This window comes from Alligator sinensis, unplaced genomic scaffold (genome assembly GCF_000455745.1).
Source record: "Alligator sinensis unplaced genomic scaffold, ASM45574v1 scaffold442_1, whole genome shotgun sequence".
NCBI lineage: Eukaryota > Metazoa > Chordata > Crocodylia > Alligatoridae > Alligator > Alligator sinensis.
The window spans coordinates 8,142,904-8,162,793 of NW_005841829.1; the positions used below are offsets into that span (position 1 = coordinate 8,142,904).

The 19,890-nt window shown below is 41.6% G+C and overlaps 1 protein-coding gene across 1 annotated transcript in view; it reads left to right on the forward strand.

The window, feature by feature from the left end:
- The window catches only part of NELL1 (neural EGFL like 1), a 537,948-nt gene that overhangs the window by 88,379 nt on the left and 429,679 nt on the right, over positions 1 to 19,890 (forward strand). The window contains exon 5 of the mRNA XM_025199761.1: positions 15,817 to 15,913. Coding sequence (XP_025055546.1) covers positions 15,817 to 15,913 — 97 coding nt within the window. The remainder of the gene's footprint in view (positions 1 to 15,816; positions 15,914 to 19,890) is intronic.

The following is a 19,890-nucleotide window of genomic DNA, read 5'->3' on the forward strand; positions in this document are numbered from 1 at the left end:
ACCCCATTACTTTAGTACTTTCCAGGGTATTATATGGCTGCTTTTTGTTTCATAGACATTTATACAGTCTTTTTTTCTGTCCGTCCTTTTCTACCTAGAGATTTCTTTTTTGTATTTTCTCGTTTCCCTTTTTAGAGGATTCTTGTATGTGTATCCTCATTTATTTCTAGAATGTACCCCATCTGCTCAGTTTCAGATTTATGATATCTGGCATCTGGAATGTATTATGAAAGTCAACATATCTGCTGTTACTGAGAGAGCTTCTGAAGAGGTGACGCTGCTAAGGTCAGCAATACAGTGACAATTTTTAATTTGCTTGATGATAATATGTAGCAGAAGTGATAAGGTGATTTAAAACCTATTAATTTCAAAGGAAGCTTTTCACTGCACTTTAGTACATAAGCCTTTTTTTCTGTAAATTTTAGTCCAGTTTTAGGTTATAAGTAGAAGTGGATTTGAGCTTCATCTCCCATTTCCAGGTGAATCTGCACACACTGTAAAAAGAACAAAAAGAAAACACTGCTGTATGCTATTAGGTACATGAAGACCAATTTGTATTCTTGCTTACCAGGAGTCAATGACTACAATAGCAGAAATGTTGCTATTAAGATGGAGATGTGTCCATCTTAATAAGATGGATATAAGATATGTCTCCAAGATGGAGCTTGGTGAAAGGTGCTTGAGCCATATGGATCACAATTTTAGTTAGACACCTAACATCATATTAAGTTGAAACATAATAGTAGGTGCTCAGTTTATCTGGCAATTGGAGCACTTGGGCCAAAATCAGTAAGGAGACCTACATGGAGCTTGGGGTGCAAGGCTCTGAATCTTGAATGGAAGTAGGCACTTCCCTGGAATTTCAGAATCCCTGATAGAGGAAACACTTACAACACATTATTCACTTCTGCAGGGGTTTAGGTTGTAGCCGTGTTGGTCTAAGGATATAGGCAGACAAGGTTCCTTGGGTGAATTTGATATCTTTTATTAGACCAACCCAAATGGTTGGAGAATAGTTATTAAGCAAGCTTTCGGGTTCAAAAACCCTTCGTCAGGCTCAGGAAGCTGCAGCAGTTGGTGTGTGCTCTTCCTGGATGGAATGAAAACTGGGCTGGGGAGTCAGTTGCCAGGCAGATTATAATGTATCAAAAATCCAATGTCTATGTTTAGTCCCTGATCTCTAGTATCCAGCAGGCTGATGAAATGGAGCTCATAGGCTCGTCTCTGGGAAGTGTTGTGTAAATTTCCCTTGAGGATCAGGACTGAGAGATTGAAGAGAGAGTGGCCCTCCTGTGAGAAATGTGCCCCCACCGGTAATTGGGTGTTTCTGTCTTTGATGGATTTCCGGTGTGCATTCATTCTGGTGCGCAGTTGTTGTCTGGTCTCTCCTACATATCTTCCATCAGGGCATTTGGTGCATTGGATGAGGTATACTACATTCCTGGAGGTGCAGCTGTAAGATCCTGGGATGCTGATGGCTCTGTTGTGGGGTGTAGTAATAGTGGGGGTGGTGGAGATGTGGGGGCAGGTTTTGCATTTCTTGTCATGGCACGGTCTGGATCCTTTTGGTGTGTTCTGGGGTTGAGGAAGTTTGCTTCTGGTGATGAGGTTGGCGAGGTTCGGTGCTTGTCTGAAGGCTAGGATGGGTGGCTCTGGGAAGATCTTTTTAAGAATAGGGTCTTTTTCTAATATGGGTTGCAATTTTTTGAGGATTTTCCGTACAGGTTCAAGGGATGGGTGATAGGTCATAACCAGCGGTGTGCGATTTGTGGGTGTTTTTCTTCTGTACTGCAGCAGTTCTTCACGTGGTATCCAGGTGGCTCTTTCAAACGTGCGATCTACCTCTCTGGAGGAGTGTCCTTGCTGGGTGAAAGCCTTTTTAAGATTGGTGAGGTGGCAATCCCGGGTGTTCTCTTCAGTACAGATGCGGTGGTATCTGAGGGCTTGGCTGTATATCACTGCTTTTTTGGTGTGTTTCGGGTGATTGCTGGTTCTGTGCAGATATGTATGTTGGTCTGTGGGTTTCTTGTATACTGTGGTCTGTATTTTACCCTTCTGGATACTGATCCTTGTGTCTAAAAAGGGGATGTTGGTGTTGGAGTATTCTAAAGAAAGTCGGATGGAGGGATGGTGACTGTTGAATTTCTGGTGGAACTCAAGTAGAGATTCCAGGTTCTCACTCCAAATGATGAAGATGTCATCGATATATCGTAAGTACAGCAAGGGTTTGATGGTGCAGTTCTTGAGGAAGTCTTCTTCCAGGTGGCTCATAAAAAGGTTGGCATACTGTGGGGCCATTTTAGTGCCCATAGCTGTTCCCATCATCTGGAGGAAGTGTTGATTATTAAAAGTGAAATTGTTGTGTGTGAGGATGAAGTGTATAAGCTCAGTGATATCTTTGGGTCTGTATTCTGGGTTGTAATCTTGTTCCTGTAGATATGTAAGGCAGGCATGGATGCCATCCTGGTGTGGGATGTTGGTGTATAGGCTGGTAACGTCCATGGTGGCTAGGAGTGTGTTCCTGGGAAGGTGGTCTATGTTTTTAAGTTTCCGTAGCAAGTCTGTGGTGTCTTGGACAAAACTTGCTCTGTGGGTGACAAGCGGTTTTAGGATGGATTCAACAAAACCTGATATTTCCTCAGTTAGGGTCCCATGGTTGGATATGATAGGTCTGCCAGGGTTCCCTTGTTTGTGGATTTTAGGGAGCATGTAAAAAGTCCCTGGGTTAGGTAGCGGGGGGATCAAGGTCTGTAGTTTTTCTTGTAATCTTGGTGGAAATGATTTGATGGTATTGTTGAGTTCTTTGTTGAAAAGGGGAGTAGGATCTTCTTGTAGTTCTTTGTAGTAGGTGGTGTCAGAGAGCTGTCTGTTGGCTTCCTTTATGTAATCCTCAAGGATGACTATGGCTCCTCCTTTATGTGCTGGTTTTATTACTATTTGGTGGTTAGATCTTAGAGATTCTATGGCCTTTTTCTCTGGTAGAGAGAGGTTGTTGTGGTGGCGTGTGTTGCTGATTATTTCATTGTTCATTCTTTCCCTGAAGTAGTCAATGTAGCGGTCAAGGTTAGGGTTTCATCCACTGCGAGGTGTCCAATCTGATGTTTTTTTGGGTTTTTTGGCATTGATCTTTTCTTGAATGTTGTCAGAGGATTATTCACTTCTGTGTTTCCAATTGGGTATTTTAAGTGGCTTCTCATGCAGTATGGCTTTTTTTGGTCCCATTATTGGGTGTGTAAGTCTTCTCATGCATTCTATGAAGGAACCTAGTTGCTCAGCTTTTAAGTTGTGAATTCCATTAGGCATTGAGGGTGTGCTTAGATTGAGGCAGTAGCATGCTGCAGCCAGGGTGGTGCCCAGCATACCCCATCTCCCTCCAAACTTGGCAAATCAGGCTGATTCTAGGCATCTCTCTGTAGCCGCTCTTAAAATTGTAGTCTCTGGCGTCCTTGAGAACAGTTACTGGGAATGACTCTGACACATAGCTTGACGTGTGTAATTCTGGATTCGAGTATGTAAGCAGTGGCAGGTGATAGGGATATAGTCAGGACTGTACTAATGGCAGAATGCTGACATCGTGGTATGGACATGCCCATAGACAGCTACAACTTTCGTGCTGTAACACTCAGAATCAGAAGGGCCTGGAATCCATTTCTGGATCTAGTCCAGGCACATTTCATTCTCTGTATTTTCCTGCAGTGGGTGTATCTACACGTGCAATTAATGGGAATCAATAAGCTCTGGAGCAGTTTGTGCTGAAGTAAACTATTCTCAGGCCCAGTGTGTACATGTGCACCTGGGACAGCAACAATATGAGTAGAGGCAGAGCAGGCTAGGCTGGCAGGGAGCACTGGGGGTCAGCCCTGGGTTCCAGGTAGTGATGTTGGGCAGCAGAGGGGCTGGCAGGGGCATGAGGGTACCAAAAGTGCATAGCCTTGTGGCTAGGCAGCAGCCAGGAATCTGACCCCCAGCTGCCTGGGCTGACCGGGTGCAATTTATGCTCGCAGTTTAATTGCAATTAATTACTCTGCAATAAGATACTACTATCCCCAATTGTACTATCTCACTATGGAGTTAATTAGTTTACTGCAACCTAAGACTGCCTCACGTGTAGATAGCGAAGCTTTACTGTGCGGCTAATTAGTCTACTCTGCGGTAAAATGCATGTATAGATGCACCCAGTGTATCTCATTCTGGTCATTGTACCAGGGCCTCTCACTTTCATGAAACCTCTGCTGTTCATATGAGCCTGGGTAAACAGCATAGAATCCCAGCTTAGGGATTTAGTTTTGGCTGGATGACCTTGGTGTGTTCCTAGACATGCACTGTTTGAGGCACTCCTAACACCTATGCGGCTCTTCAGACAGTGAGCCTACAGATATGCATTGCTGAAGAAATGCTTCAAAAAGTGCTTAAAAAGTTATTCTAAAAAAATGAGGAACATTTTTAAGTGTTGCCTTTTGAAACTCTTCCTGAAATGTTTGTACACTCCAGCAAAATGTGACAGAGGTTGCTCAGTCGTCCAGCATCCCACAGTGGTCTATCCTGCCTCATCCCCCTAGCTTTCTCTCTCTGATAGGTTGCCTGTCTTCTCTCTGCAACCCAAAGCTTCCTTAGGGCAACTGAGCACACACAATAGCATTTCTTGGCTGTCCATCCCACTCTCTCTAAACCCTCCATGTGGGATGAGGAGCACTGCTGGATGCTGGAAAACTGAGCAGCCCTCTATTATGCCTTCTGGCTGGAGAGTATTCCCACTGCATGCCGATGTGGTAATTTTGAAGTGCTTCAGAAGGAGGGCATGGAGGATTGCCACACTTCTGTATGGCACTGAAGTGCTCCAATTTTGAATCAGAAAACAGAGGGTGTGTCTACACATGCATTAGATCTGGGAGCAGTTCACTTGTGAGTAAATGCTCCCAGACAGGTGTTTACGCATGTACGGAAGTGGGAGAAGATTTGCTGCTAATGGCAGCAAACTGTTCTTGATTCCTGGGGATCTGCAGTGGGCCCCTGCTGCCACCAGGGGGGAGGTCTAGTCTCCCTTTGGGTGCTAGCTTAGGGGCTGGCAGGGAGCATCGGGCTAGGAGACAGCTGACTTTTGGCCAGGGCTGAGACATTGCTCCCTGCCCCTGGGGGGCTGCCTGCTGTTGGGGCAGGGACAATGTTCCTTTCCCATTCCTGGTTCTCTGGTTGGGGCAGGGGACTTGGAAAGAGCTGCAGGGGTGGGGAGGTTCCAGCACCCTGCCCTGATCCACTGGGGACTTGCTGCTAGCTGCCCCATGGGCGGATTGCGGCAGGGGGGGGGGGGGGGGGGGTCCAAGCCCTGTGCCTTGATTGCCCAATTGCAGGCAGCTCATGGGGTCAGGGAGCAATCTCCTGCCCCTTTGTGGCTGCCTGACTGGGATCAGATTTGCTCTTGGTCAGGCATCTACATGAGCACTACTGTGCACTTAGTAATTGCAAGTAAATTTGCTACTTGTATTTGTAGGTAGCAAATTTACTTGTGGTTAATGAGGTTTACTGTGCAGTAAGCATGTGCACATGTAGATGCACTTGCTTACTTCACAGTAAATTATGATACTTCTCAGTAAAGAGTCTCGTGTAGGCACACCCAGAGTGCTCAAATGCACCTCTGTCTATGGCCTCAGTTTTCCCATCTGGAAAATGAGCGTGAGAATATTGACTTCTTTTATAAAGTGGCTTGAGAGCCATTAATGAAACGCACTACATAACAGTTTAAGACAAATTGTTTTTTGGGAAGTCCTTCAGTAGCCTGTGATCAGGAACAACTCCTTTCCCGAGACTGTTTGTTGATCTCAGACAAAAAAAAGAAAAAAAAGAATCATAGCCTAAAATTTCTTGTTGATGCTTAGTACCCAAAAAACCATAATTGGATAATCACCCATAGCTTTGTAAGAGGTCATGAAAAATAGTATAGTTGTTTACAATGTAATGCTTGATTTATGTAATATTTAATTAAAATATTTCGCACGTAAAAATCACAAAAGATAGCTCAAGCAGGACCTGTAGCATCTCTCTGAATTTGCCCTACTTACATGATATTTTTTGTAAAAGAAAACATTCTGTGCTCAAAACATCTCAGTTTTCTTTTGTAATTTCTTTTTCTTATCCCTTATCATGCTCCTAGTTAGAAAAATCGGCTGCTTTAAGAATTTTTTGTGAACACACTTCTTATTTTTAAATTTACATTTTGTAGCTTGGAGAGGTTAACAACAGAAAGGATAATTAATCTGATAAGTAGGGAAACCTCAATTTATCTTGGTGATTATAAAGAAAATCAATGAAATGTACCATCACAGTTTAAATTATTGCACTTGAGTTTGAAAAGAACTTTAAATTTGAGCAAGCACTTTCTCGGCTTTTATTTAACAGAAATAGTATTATTTGACACCTTCTGTTTTTCCCCTAGAGCTGAACAATAACTTTTTGATTAAATAGCTGGCAGTTACTATTGTATGCTCCAAATTTAATAACGAAAGTCTTCCTTCAGAACCTGAAATTTTATCTAAATTGCTTTCCTCTTGTTCAGTGATTGTGAAATTTTATAGAATGACAGGGAGAGAGCATGAAAAATCAGAATTTTTCCCAAGAAGATTATTTTTTTTCAGAAACAGAGCTGAAAACTGGATGAATAATTCAGTGAAATTTGCTACAAAACCGAAGGTTTGTCAAATAACGCGTCCTAATTAAAAAATACTATTAAAAAATCATGTTGGTATTCACACATTTTTGTTGGGAAGAAATAGCGCCTTGAAGAAGTATGTAAGGACAACATGGCATCCGTTTCTAAAAGCAATTCTTAAGCCTTTCAGAGGAAAGAAACAAATACGGATGCCAATATTGGAATCTTACAGCTAGAGACCCATTAAATGACCTTATCTAATCAACATTTTCCTCATATTTGGGGGAGCAAAAAAACATACAGGGCAAACTTTCAGTAGAGTGCTTTTATTTTGGGTACGTTACCTTTTTTGGTGGCCAACACGAGAGGTTTTAGGCTTGATTTTAAGTGATGGGAATATTAACTCCTTTGCGGCTAGCAGCTATGGTGAGAAGCTCTGTGGGCCAGGTAACCCATGTCTATGGGCTGACTGCAGCCCACAGGCTGTATGTTTGACACATTGATATAAAGAATCTGAAGTAATTAGATATGGACAGGACAGGCAAAATGAATATTTCAGGGAGGAAAGGCCTGTGATAGAATATCAAGCTTTAGGATCAGGCTTAGAGAAGCAGAAATTTTTTTTTATAATTCACCTTGCTGTTGGGACCTGGAACTTCTGCACAATCCCCTAGACTAAGGAGGTCCAGTAATCTAAAATACAGCAGTATTTAAGATCTGAGAATTAAAAAAAACAAAACAGACATAGGGACTGGAACATGAAAGTTCAGCACTGATCTACCCTAGGCACAGTGATATTCAGGCTGAAATCTGCTAGTTACATAATGATAAAGGAAATCAGAGGTGTGGAATAAATCTGATATATGTAAAGCATAACTATATTGTTTTGAGAAGAACCTGGATGTGGCAATTACATCTTTTTAATAACTCACTATCATTTTAGATTCAAATGGAGTTCCATGATTTTGGGGGGTAGTGATTTTAAGTGTTACTGTACTCTCAGTCATTTTTTACTTATAATATATAATTCCATTCATTTAGAAGCCTGATTAATTCCTGGGTAATCCATATTTGCTTGAATCTCCTGTTAATGTCAATAACACATTATTTCTTTTCTATCATAACGGAGGATTTCAAATGACCCCCAAATGCTTTTCATACATGCTTCTGATATGCATGAAGTAAAGTCACCTCTCTGCAAAAATGGAAATATCTTCTAGGACTTCCCAGATTTAACTTGCTATTCTGTATAAGCAGTCTGCATTAGAGGAGGGAAGTTTATTACAGCACTGTGAATACAGTACAGTGCAGAGATACCCAAGCTAGCTTTATGTAAGCTAGCACAGTGCTCGTAACAGTCTGGGATTTCAAAAAGTTCAGCACAGGGTAATTTTACCTTCTTTCCTGCAGCCTATGATGAGCTCTGTGCTGCTGGACTAAACTACCACTACTGAACTAAGTGGTTCAAACCCAGCTTAGTTTTCTCAACACAGTTTTGAAGTCACATTATGCCGTATATGACATTTGTTAGGAAGGATAGTTAATTGGTTAGAGCACTAGCATAACCCTTCAGAGATCTGGGTTGAAGTCAGTGCTGGGCCATAGGTTTCTTTTATGAACTTGGATGAATCGCCTCACTGTTCTGTGCCTCAGTTCTCCATATGTAAAATGAGATTCATAACAGTGAGGTAGATTTAATAAATAAATTAAAAATAATACAGTACTTACATAACTGGGGTCATGTATACATGTATAATACCTAAGGCAATGGAATATATTCATATATGAAACAATGTATGTGTATATATCTATGTATCACTGAACACTTCTCATACTTCCATTCATTGGCTCTAAGGCTATGTCCACATGAGTATGAACGTTTGGTTCCATACGTTTGTCCCTGGGAAGTGCCTGTGCCATGCACCCTCTGCTGCATGGCAGGTTACCCCAGGTTGGGTAGGGGAGGCTGGGGCCAGCACTGGGCTGACCCCAGAAGCCTTACCTGGGGTCCTTGGGGCCTCCTGGGGCTGCAGCAGTGGGAATCCTGCTGTTCGGAGTCTGGCTGGCAGCCACAGTGTGACTTTGGCCAGCCAGGCTCTGGTTTTGAGCGACACATGTTGTCCCTGCGTGCACCTCTCCGCTTTTCTTTTTGGTGGGTTTTTTTGACCTCTGCATATCCAGGGGTCAAAAAAATCAGCCACACTGCTACCTTGCAGCATAGAGAAACGCTGAATGTGCAGTATGTGGTGCTGCAAACACATCTGTGACAACACATACTGCATGGCCACGTTTGTCTGGATGCTGCCTAATAGCATTATTGTACAGACAAGGTTTCTTGTATTGTTGTATTACTTATATCGTATTGCCTATTCGCACAGGTGATAATTTTAGATGCTTGCTTAAAAAAGATATTCCTTGAACTGATGCCATTCTTTGGTAAGCTGGAAGGCACAGGCAATGTAAGTATGTGTTCTGTAGAGAGCTTCTGTGGAGATGTTAGATCAGCTTTCATCAGTTGACTTTTAAGTAAATGTAAGTAAATTGGGAAGTGGTTTGATAAATCTGGGCTATTTTCTTCAGTGAGTATTTCAGAGAAGGGCATGATTTGCCACTGTTTTGGGGTTGTTGTAACAACTTTGAAATATACAAGTATAACAATGAAACAATGTAATAGTGCATCACTTGGACAGTAAATGCTAGTAGTCATAAATCTGAAAATGCTGAAGCACAGAACAGAGCTTCCATTAACCTGAAGACCTGGATCTCTTGATGTTGGAGGGACAACACAGACTACAATAATTTTAGAGTGTGTGGTACTCAGGAGTCCTCATTCTGAGCATTCCCTCTCTTGCAAAATGCTCCATGTGGGCATCAGTGTCAAATGTGTTTGAAACCCAGACTCTGAAGAGCTGTCTGTCAGCACTTCAGAAATCAGGAGTGTGGTAGGTATAATTTTGCTATTCAGTACACAACATATAACAATGGTTGGTGTAAAGGAAAGCACCGTAGGTAGTAAGTGAGAAAGTCCAACACAAAAAGAAGATAGAGGAAATTAGAGAAAGGGATAGAGGAAATCTCTTGGTGATGTGAATCTACTTTAAAGCGGGGGAAGATAAAGGGGTGGGGAATTAATATATAGTCTCCAAGTAAGAAGGGGTCTTTTGGATATAGTTAGGCACAACATACAGTTTTTCATGGCCAAATATCCCTTCTGTGAGAGAACCCACATAATATGTGTAACTTTTTAAAAGTAGTTGCAATATGCTCTTGTATGGTGTTTTTCATCAGTAGATCTTGTTGTGCTTTACAAAGGAGGTTAAACTTCATGGGCGTAGGAGTTCTGGCCTTTTGTGGTTGCCATATGGAGCCAGAAAGGATTTTCCCCCCCTCCTGTTGCTACATGTGCCATGGTTTATTTTTTACTTTCCTCAGAAGCACTGGGTGTTGGCTGCAGTCAAAGCTGAGGATTTTCACTGGAGTGTGCTAGTGCTACTGCTGGGACTCAAACCCAGAGAGTCCTGGCTAAAGGTTCCTGTCCCAATGCTTAGGGTCAGACTGATCAACACATTAGGTGTTGGGAAGGCATCTTACTACATGGTCAGATTGGTATGGACTATGGGGGTTGTGGTCCTCTTCTTGAATCTCTTGAACATATTTTAACATTTCTTGCTGCAGTAGGACTTTAGCCACCACGGTCTCCTTGCTTTATCTGTGGCAGATTAAGGTATTATGCCTTTTAATTGTGCAACAGGGTTGATTATGTAGTTTCAGCAAGAGTTTAGACAAGAATTTACACACCAGAGTTTGGATAGGGATGATACTACTTCAGGCAGGGGTTAGACTAGATGACCTCCAGAGGTCCCTTCCAGCCATACTTCTCTCTGATTCTGTGATTTCTATCATTATCATACGCATTTTATAGGTTCCCCAAATATAGAAAAGCCCTGATGATCACTTAAGTGTTGTACAGATCTTTATGGATTTGCAAGAAGCATAGGATCAGTGGTACTTAGCTATATATCTTTGCATTGCTTGCAGGCCCTCTTTTCCATAGTCTGTCCCCTGCGTGATGGCTTCCACATCAGTAAGTACCACCATGAACCTCCCTTAGAGGCAGAAGCCTTCATTATCAGTGAAATCTCTTTTTTCTGAAAGCCATTCTCTTAGCGCTTGGTAATTTTACAGTTGCCCTTCTGGTTAAGGCATGAGATGGAAGCCTGAAGGTCTGGTTTCTATTCCTTTCTGTCACAAACTAACATCAGTTAAACTTGGTATGCCTCAGTTACCAATCTGTGTTGGTGTAAGAATTCATTCCATACTATTTTAAAGTCCGTTGATTTATTTTTTGTTAGATCTTATGACTGTGAGTGTAATGTAGTGCAAAGTATTATTATGAGTCACTGATACCTTTGTATTTATTGATATGAAAGCATCTTTTTGCACATAGTTCTATCCTGTCAGCAGAGCTGTCCCTTTGGGGGGGGGCAAATCAGGGTGAATGCCCCGGGCCTTGCGCTTTGGGGGTCCCAGTGAACAGTGCCGTAAAGGTCCTGTGAACAGTGCCATTGGCACGTGCTGAGGGCGCCACCACTCCAATTGTCTGCTGTGTGCCTCCGGCTTTGTGCTCTGGGTGCTTGCCCCCCTTTCCCCTCCAGTACAGGCCCTGTGCATACCTGGGGTCGGCTCTGCTTGTGAGTCTTGGATTCAATATATAACTGCTCACAATTGGGTATAGTGTTACATTCCTGATGGTCTTTAAAGTCTGTATTTTTTTCTTTATGAATCCAGATGTGAATTTTAATTTTTCATTTATCAAAGGTTTAATGTAGTGATAGGCCACATTGTTGCTGTTGCTTGCAAGGGCCTTTTCATGTTTCACTGATTTCAGCGATATGTAGTAATAAGGTAGATTCACATCAGTAGTGAACCAAATAACATAATCCAACATCTGTAACATTGAAATTAAGTGAATCCTGATCACTTTCCACAGTTGGCATATGCCCTTCAATCATAAACATATATAACTGAAAGATCCAGAGAAAATATATTTAATAGAAAATAAATACCCTGCCCCCAACCTGCTAAACATCAGGATATACATAGAATAAGATACAGAAGCCATTTATTTTTAATCTGAATGGTGCCTGAAGGATAAGTTAGATAGATGCTTCAGAAATGTGATTAGAATAGAACAACAGCCAGAGAAAAAATGAAGAGTCCGCAAAACATACCTTATGAATAAGGCCTTATGAAAGGACACTGCAAAAAAGTTCAATACAACCTTCTCCTATAAAAACAAAAAGCAACCCCCAACAAACAAACAAACAAACAAACAAACAAACAAACAAACAAAAAACCTTGTGTTAAATCTTCAGAAAAGTCAAAGATAAACCACTTGCTTGTTTCATTTGTCTTCTTTATATGCTATTGTTGAACTATTTCATAGGTTTCATAGATTTCATAGACATTAGGGCTGGAAGGGACCTCGGAAGATCATCGAGTCCAGCCCCCCGCCCAAGGGGCAGGAAGTCAGCTGGGGTCATAGGATCCCAGCAAGATAAGCATCCAAATTTCTCTTGAAGGTGTTCAATGTAGGTATTTGAACCACATCCGATGACAGGCTATTCCAGACCTTGGGGGCTCGGGCAGTAAAGAAAGTCTTCCTTATATCCAGCCTGAAACGGTCTTGCAGTAGTTTATAATCATTTGACCTTGTCATCCCTTGGGGCAGTCTGGTTAACAAACATTCCCCCAGATACCCCTGATTAACTTTATAGGTGGCCATCAGATCACCCCTAAGCCTGCGTTTTCCAGGCTAAAGAGCCCCATAGTTGTCAGTCTGTCATCGTAAGATCTGTTTTCCTGACCTCTGATCATGCGTGTGGCTCTTCACTGGACTCTCTCAAGCTTCTCCGCATCCTTTTTGAATTGTGGGGTCCAAAACTGGATGCAGTACTCCAGCTGCGGCCTCACCATGGCCGAGTACAACGGGAGAATGATGTCATGGGATTTGCTTGAGAAGCATCTATGGATGCAAGCCAGCGTTTTGCTCACTTTACTAGCTGCTATTGTATAATACATGTTGATTTGTATGTTTTACAATGAAAAAATAGTTCTTCTATAATTGAAGACAGATATTGTGGAGTCTCTTTACAGCCTTTTACTAGAACAAGTAAATAAAACTCCAATATTCCCTCACAAGTGGTGTTGTTGAACCCACTGTATAGCTTAGTTTTAAGTATCAGGGCTTTATCTCTTAACAGAAAATGGAGTTCTTCATAGAATATTGACTAGTCTTTTAGAAGACTACATGCTTTCCAGAGCGGACGTTATTAACCCGACTCATGAATAAAGATGTGCTATATATCTGAAGAGAAATTCCTAATGTGATCATGTAATTCAGCGAGTAGCTTTCTCAAGGAGCATGTCAATTACTCTGTTCCTTGTTCAGCCTTTTAAAGCACTTTTGCATTTGAGTAGATGTTTAATTTTGCATGTGTTAAGCAGAAAGGAAATGCTTACTTTTTAAAATATTGATATAGATAATACATGCAAAATTCCCATAATTCTTAAAACATGATTTGGAAGAATACCACCTTGTTTTGATGCTCAAACAAATAAAATAACTCAGCATGATAATTTTACTGATGGGATAGGTATTTAGCTAGCAGAAGCAAAAATATCATAGGGTTTTGATGATTGCAAAGTATTTTTACATTGGAGAAATGTATTTTTATACTGCAGCACATTAGGAAATGTGAATTAGGGCTGCATATAATTAAGGTAAACTCAAGTAATAAACACAAACTGGGCATGTCAACACGTGACCCCCACAGCGCAGTTGTTACTGCACCATCATTTATTATTTTCTTTAGGAAGTACTAAATGATGGCGCATGGTTATTTTTAGCAGCTATGTCGCTGTAGCGATGCACAATAGTGAGCTAGCTCCTCACTGTGGTGACGTAGCATTGGCGTCGTGGTTTGTGCCCGCCCACACTTCATTGCTGTAGTGCATCGCTCTGGTGACATAGTGGCTCATGTAAACATGTCCACAAATGTGTAAAGAACTATTTTAAACTCTTTGCTGTTGTTCTTAGCGGTAGAGTTTAATATAACTATTTTGTTTTTCTTATAATTTCAGAAAAATATAAAGTTTTTCTGCTTGTGACTTTTTGGACAGATTGTTCCCCCATTAATCTGACAAACTGTTTCCTCCTCTTCCTTGTGGTAAACAAATGTGGGAAGAATTCTTGGCTCTTTGTACTTCGACATTAAAATTTAGTAATGCTTTTTTAAAAGTTCCTTAAAACTCAGTGGTCATTCTAGGTCTTGGAAAATGTGTAAACTTCTAAATAACATGGCAACTTATAACATAAAAATCAGTGCTCACATTAGGTAAGTGTGTGCTTAAGTAGACTGGAAAACTAGTCTAAGTGTAAATTACTAGGATAATTGTGTACTGAGTTGTGCTGATTGACTTGTATTTTTCTTTAAAGCCTCCTTCTAGCATTCATTCTAAAACTACAGCTGTAACGTAGGAGAGAGGAAGAAATCCTTCATCCATTTCGTATTAAACATACAGATACACTACAGGACTTGACATGTTCAGAATCTATTCAATTGACTATCTTACCGGTATGATACAGAACAATAGTACTCCCCTGCAAATTAGTGTAATGGAAATTCATTTCATCATCTTTCCCAGGCTTCAGTTATGACACGCCTTTTCTGATATAAGGCAGTGCATCTGTGGTTCCAAAACAAACAAAATAGCAGCATATCTATAGGGCAGGGAAAAGGATATGGTAATCCAGTCTCTTATATTACATTCCTGCCTCTACCACTGTCACTTAACCTTCCAGTACTTGAAATTTCCTATGTGTAAGATGATGATAATACTTATTCACCACTGTAAAGGGCTTTGTGATCCAGAATAAAAGGGGCATTTTAAGCTTTCAAATCTTATTGTTAATATTACTTATTATAATTTATCAAAAAAAAAAAAAGAGAAACTGTCAAACTCCAAATACTTACTTTTGAAAATTCCACATTGAATCAATTTATCATGAGCTAATGCTAATCTATGCTAATCTTTCCTTTTAAGTATGTGGGATGAAAATTACCCCCTTTAGGTGGCCTGTGCAGCATTTATGCAGTACTTTAATCCTGATTAAACATTCAGTATTCTTTGTTATTACTATAGTGCCTAAGGGCCAACTAAGAATGATGCCCTGTTGTGCTAGATACAACACGAGCACAAACAGACCCCATCCCAAAGCATTTACAATCTAAATAGGCAAGACATGGTAAGAAAGAGGTGTAATGTAAAAGCAGAAGGAATTGTATGATAGCAATAGGCAGTATATTAATGCCCCCCACACCCTTTTTTAACTGATGGTTAGGAGAGGATACATGAAATGGAAAAAAAAGAGAAAGGAAAGGGGGCTTTGTGGGGAAAGTGAATGGGGTGGAACAGAGCAGGGGAGAAAACCCATGTATGGAATGAATCTGAGGTGGCTGTGAGGAAGTGTTGGGGAAGGGAGAGAATTGGAATAAACAGGGTTGGAGCCAAACAACAAGGACAGAGAGAGTCTAGACATAATTCCAGAAAGCTTCCTTGTTGTCCAGAAACCTGTTTTGGCTTCTTCTCCAGTGGTTCTTCATACTGGTTGAAAACTCAAACTCATATATCCCTGTAATTTTTCAAGATACATGGTTTGTATTAGGGGAGGTACCATCTGGGCCCTAATATTTGTGAAGTGGTGGTGGGGTTTGCCTGTGAACACCTTTGGGGCCTGATGGTCAGAGGGTGGTCTAGGATGGCTACAGTTTTATCTTCTTCAATGGTGCAGTGACTTCATTGCTTGCTAATGCAGCTGTTCCCTTAAAGAGTGCTAAGACCTTGTATTGCGTTGCTGCACAGGGGTGCATTTCACTCTTTTTTTAAATGCAGATTTTAAGAGAATAAAAATGTTTTGTGCTTTTTGTTTTTAATAAACATTTCACAAAATGAAATTAAATATGTTTTAAGCAAATGGCTGCATGTTAATGTTTTATTCTGGAGACACCTTCAACTTTATATCTTTTTTCTTTCATCATTGATCTTTTTTAATTAAAAAACTTCAGAGAGAAAAAGAGAACTGTATCAAATGGTGATGTTTCCCTCCACAGGATTTACGAACGTGTCATAGATCCTCCAGAAACAAATTTGACCCCAGGAAGCAGCTTATGGCTTGGACAGAGAAATAGGAAACATGGTTTCTTTAAGGTAAGCATATATACAGTAGCAAATGGTAGATAACAGCATATCCTGCCTTATGACCTTGAATACTCCAAATCTCTGCTGGAATTTTAGTAGGAATCTGCGTTTCTGAGAAATGCAAGAATGGATACAACTTCTAACAAAAGGAATATTGCACAGTATAGCCGTCAACATTCATCAGCCATTAACGTTGTTATTTCCCAGAGAGTAGAAAGAGCTAGCTTCCACCTCCTGCTATATTTTGTCCTGGTTCACCTATGGGTAAAATGAGATGCTGGGGCATAAAATATGGGTAGGTAACAATGCATTTTTTAATACTGCTTGCTTCCAGGGTTTCCATCATTCATTACTGAAGCTTGTTTTGACTTCTGTCAAATAGAAGATCCCTTCTGGTCTCCTCTTCCCCACACCTGCACAGCTATTTGTGATCATGCAGAATGCTTGTGCCTTGTTGAAAGGCCCGGTAAAGTTGAATCTCTGCCTTAAAATGCTTCCTGTCTTTTAGTCCTACTTTCACCTATGAGAGAAATTGCATCCGTTAGTCATTCCCTGGGAAATATGTTGAACCATGAACTACATTTTGATATCCTGAAAGCTGAGGTTGCACAGAAGTGAGAAAATATTGAAACCTGCTGACTTCATGTTTTCTCTTGGTAACCAACCAGGCATAAGTAGAGCTGCCTATACACATGCTCAGGGGGTAGGGAGTGGGGGGCATTTTAATTAGAATGGTTCCTGGACAGCCACTTTAATTAAAATGCCTCACTGTTATGTGTATTAAGCCTCTGTACGTTTAAAAATGGCTGTAGCATGCTTTGTCTAAACCTCACTTGACAAGGTTTAGTTAAAGTGCCCTGCGGCCATTTTAAAACACGTGGGGGCTTAATACGTGTGATGCTGTGGTGACTCTGTAGCGTTCTCATTAGATCATAGAGCAAACTCGATTAATTGAGTCTGCTCTGACATGTTCTAATGAAAACGCCCACGAGCACACGTGTAGGCAGCCTAGGTATCCAGGGGCTCATTCTCACTGATGTAGCTGACAGGGAGCACGCCTGCTGGCTATAATGGCTTTTTTAGCTTTTTTCCATTTGTGGGATGCCCCAAGACATCATGATGAACCAGACCAGTTTAAAGATGATGGAGATGGGTAAAATTAATGTGCCACTGCAGATAAATACCTTAAAACCTGGGAACCTCCTTTCCATTTTTTTATTTCTCCTTCTACTCCTCTTTATCCTCCGGTAAGCTTGGCTGGCTTTAAAGCCTAAACTGAATTATTGTAAAATTTAAAAATTAATACTCTGCTTCATAGGCAAAGTTATAGCGAAAGCTGCCTAACTGTCGTATCTAATTTCATGTCCAATAGATGTAGCAATGAATCTGTTGCTGACTAATGAGCATGGAGTATAATCAGTTGTTGGGCAACGTACAGCAGTTTTTCTGATAAGTTTCTCAACTCATGGCCTGCAGAGCAATCTATGGATTCATTCAGATTAAAGGAACACCCTTTAATGGATCCATAGATTAGTGATCTGTTGATCTGCATCCTTGCTTGAGATGTTTTTCCATTAGCAGAACAGTTGATTACCAGTTTAGCTGCACTTGGTATTTAAACTTATTATACAGGTTACTGGTGTTTGAGGATCCCACTCACATTTCAAAATCCAGAGAAAGCATTAAATTCATAATTGCATATTGCTACATCTGAACAATGTCTCAACTGTACCAGGTGAAATGTTTGGGGTTCTATTTTCATGACTGTAAAAAATAAATAAATAAATACATACATTTACATAAGAGGCCAAGAATTGCACTTTACCTGGACTTTATTTCTTGTTGCAACAGCTGAGCTGTCTCTGTGAAGTGAAATTGATAGTATTATTTTATTCTACAGCTGTTGTTTTTTACCTCAGCTGCTTCCCATAATTCCACAGATGGTAAACATATGTTTATAGCCACATAGAAAAAAATAAGTTATATTGGATTCACCCATCTTTAATTATTATTTTGTGCAGCCAGCCAGAGTCTAAGAACTCTGGGATATTATACGTTTATAAATTAATATTTCTACGCATTAACACTTTGGAAACAGCAGGGAAGTTAATGATATGCTAATGAGCTGCCAGATTTTATTGATCATAATGAAAGTCGACAAGTGCCTTTCTTTGCTTTATGTAGGCTTGAATATTTTACTAACTGTCTGCAGGGCAGAAATACATAATTGGTTGCATTTTTTAATCCTGCTTGTGAGTTTCAGAATTCTTTTTTTTAAATTTTTTTGGTACCCATTGCAAAAAACTTGGGATTTTGCCAGTTTATAAACAGTACACATATCCATCCATATATTTACATGCTCAGCAGGACTTCCCTTCTCTTTTCAAAGCAATTTGTTTCAGTGTTTTAGCATATAAAAAATAGAACAATTTTCCTCAATATAAACAGAGATCTGCAGGGAAATAAGAGCGTTAAAAAAGAATGGGTGTGTGTGACAGAGCTGTGTTAGCATTTCTGTCTAAAAGCTATGGGTTTTGTTCTCCATTTTCAGTCTAACCATAATAATTCCTAACATGTTAGGATTATAGTGATGTAATTAACTAATTGTTTCCTGCTTTCTTCTTCTCTCCTCTTTTTAAATATAAGTAATAATAATAGCATAAATATGCATTTTGAACTATATTTATCTGTTTACCTCTCACACACTGGACACATCCTGTTAGGATCAAGAAGAGATTATGATGCTTAGTAGTGGAAGATAGATTCTGACTTGTTTATTCCCTGATTAGTCCCATTGGGTCTGTGGGAATACGGGAGGACAGAGATATATGACCTAAGTAAGGGGATTAGAATCTGGCCCTTTATATTTAGAGAGATAAAATATGAAATAAATATTTCACAGTATTAGTATACTATGCTGCCATTTGAGCACCCCTGTCTTATAATGTGTTGAGTAAATTAAACTTCCATTCAAATTACTGGGAGCTGACAGCCTTCACCACCTTGCATAACATTTACCTGCCCCTTGCATGATCTGACTTGAGGTGGACCCTGCCAGTGCTGTTGGTGGCATGCTCTCCCCCCCCCCACAGTCTCAACAGCCCTCCTGATCCCCCTCGCAACCCCCCACAGACCAGACCCACAGACACTGACACCCACCCCAGCAGGTAAAGTGTGTGTGGGGGGAAGAGGTGGAGCAGGGCGGGGCAAAGGGAAGGTGCTGGGTGGGGGGCAGATCAAGAAGGGGGGAGTTTGCTCTTGTGCCCACTCCCAGGAGCAGAGCCAGGAGTGCCACTCTGTGGGCCACACACATGCTGGCCGGCCTGAAAGGAGGTTCGCACACAGAGGCCGCCACTGCAACTCTGCCACTGCCCCCTGCGCTACCATCCCACGGCCACCTGATTGACTTTGTGGGCAAGTGGCGCAGGGCACGGCAGCAGGAGTGCAGTGGCAACCACTGTGTGCAGGCCACATATGTGCCGCCCGGCCGGGGGGTGAAATGTGGGGCTTGTATGCAGCGGCATGCCCCACAACCGCCTGCATGGCTCCATGGCGGTGTGGGGTGGTGGTGGCTGCATGCAGGGGGGGGGGGCTTGGTGGGCAAGTGCTGCCACTGTGGAGCCATGCCCTTCACCCTTGGATCCTAGAGGATCCTAGAGGTTCTGGCCGCATGCCAACCTCCCTCTCCCCCTCCCCTGGACTTGGGGGTGTGGGGCTGGGGAAGATGGTTGGTGGCTGAGGGAGTAGGGGGTGCTGCCAGCCCCAGGTGGCACATCGCAGCTGGAAGCAGGGCCAGGGGGTGAGGGCAGGGTTGCCCCTCTGCAGGGGGCTTTGCAGGCAAGTGATACGGGGGGGCAGTGTGGTGGGCCTGCCATGTGCGGACCAAACACATGCCACCTGGCCAGCTGCCCGGGGGAGGGGGAGGGGGAGAGGGACATGCAGCCAGAGCACATCTCCATGGCTGGGCCCGCAGCCACCATGATTGA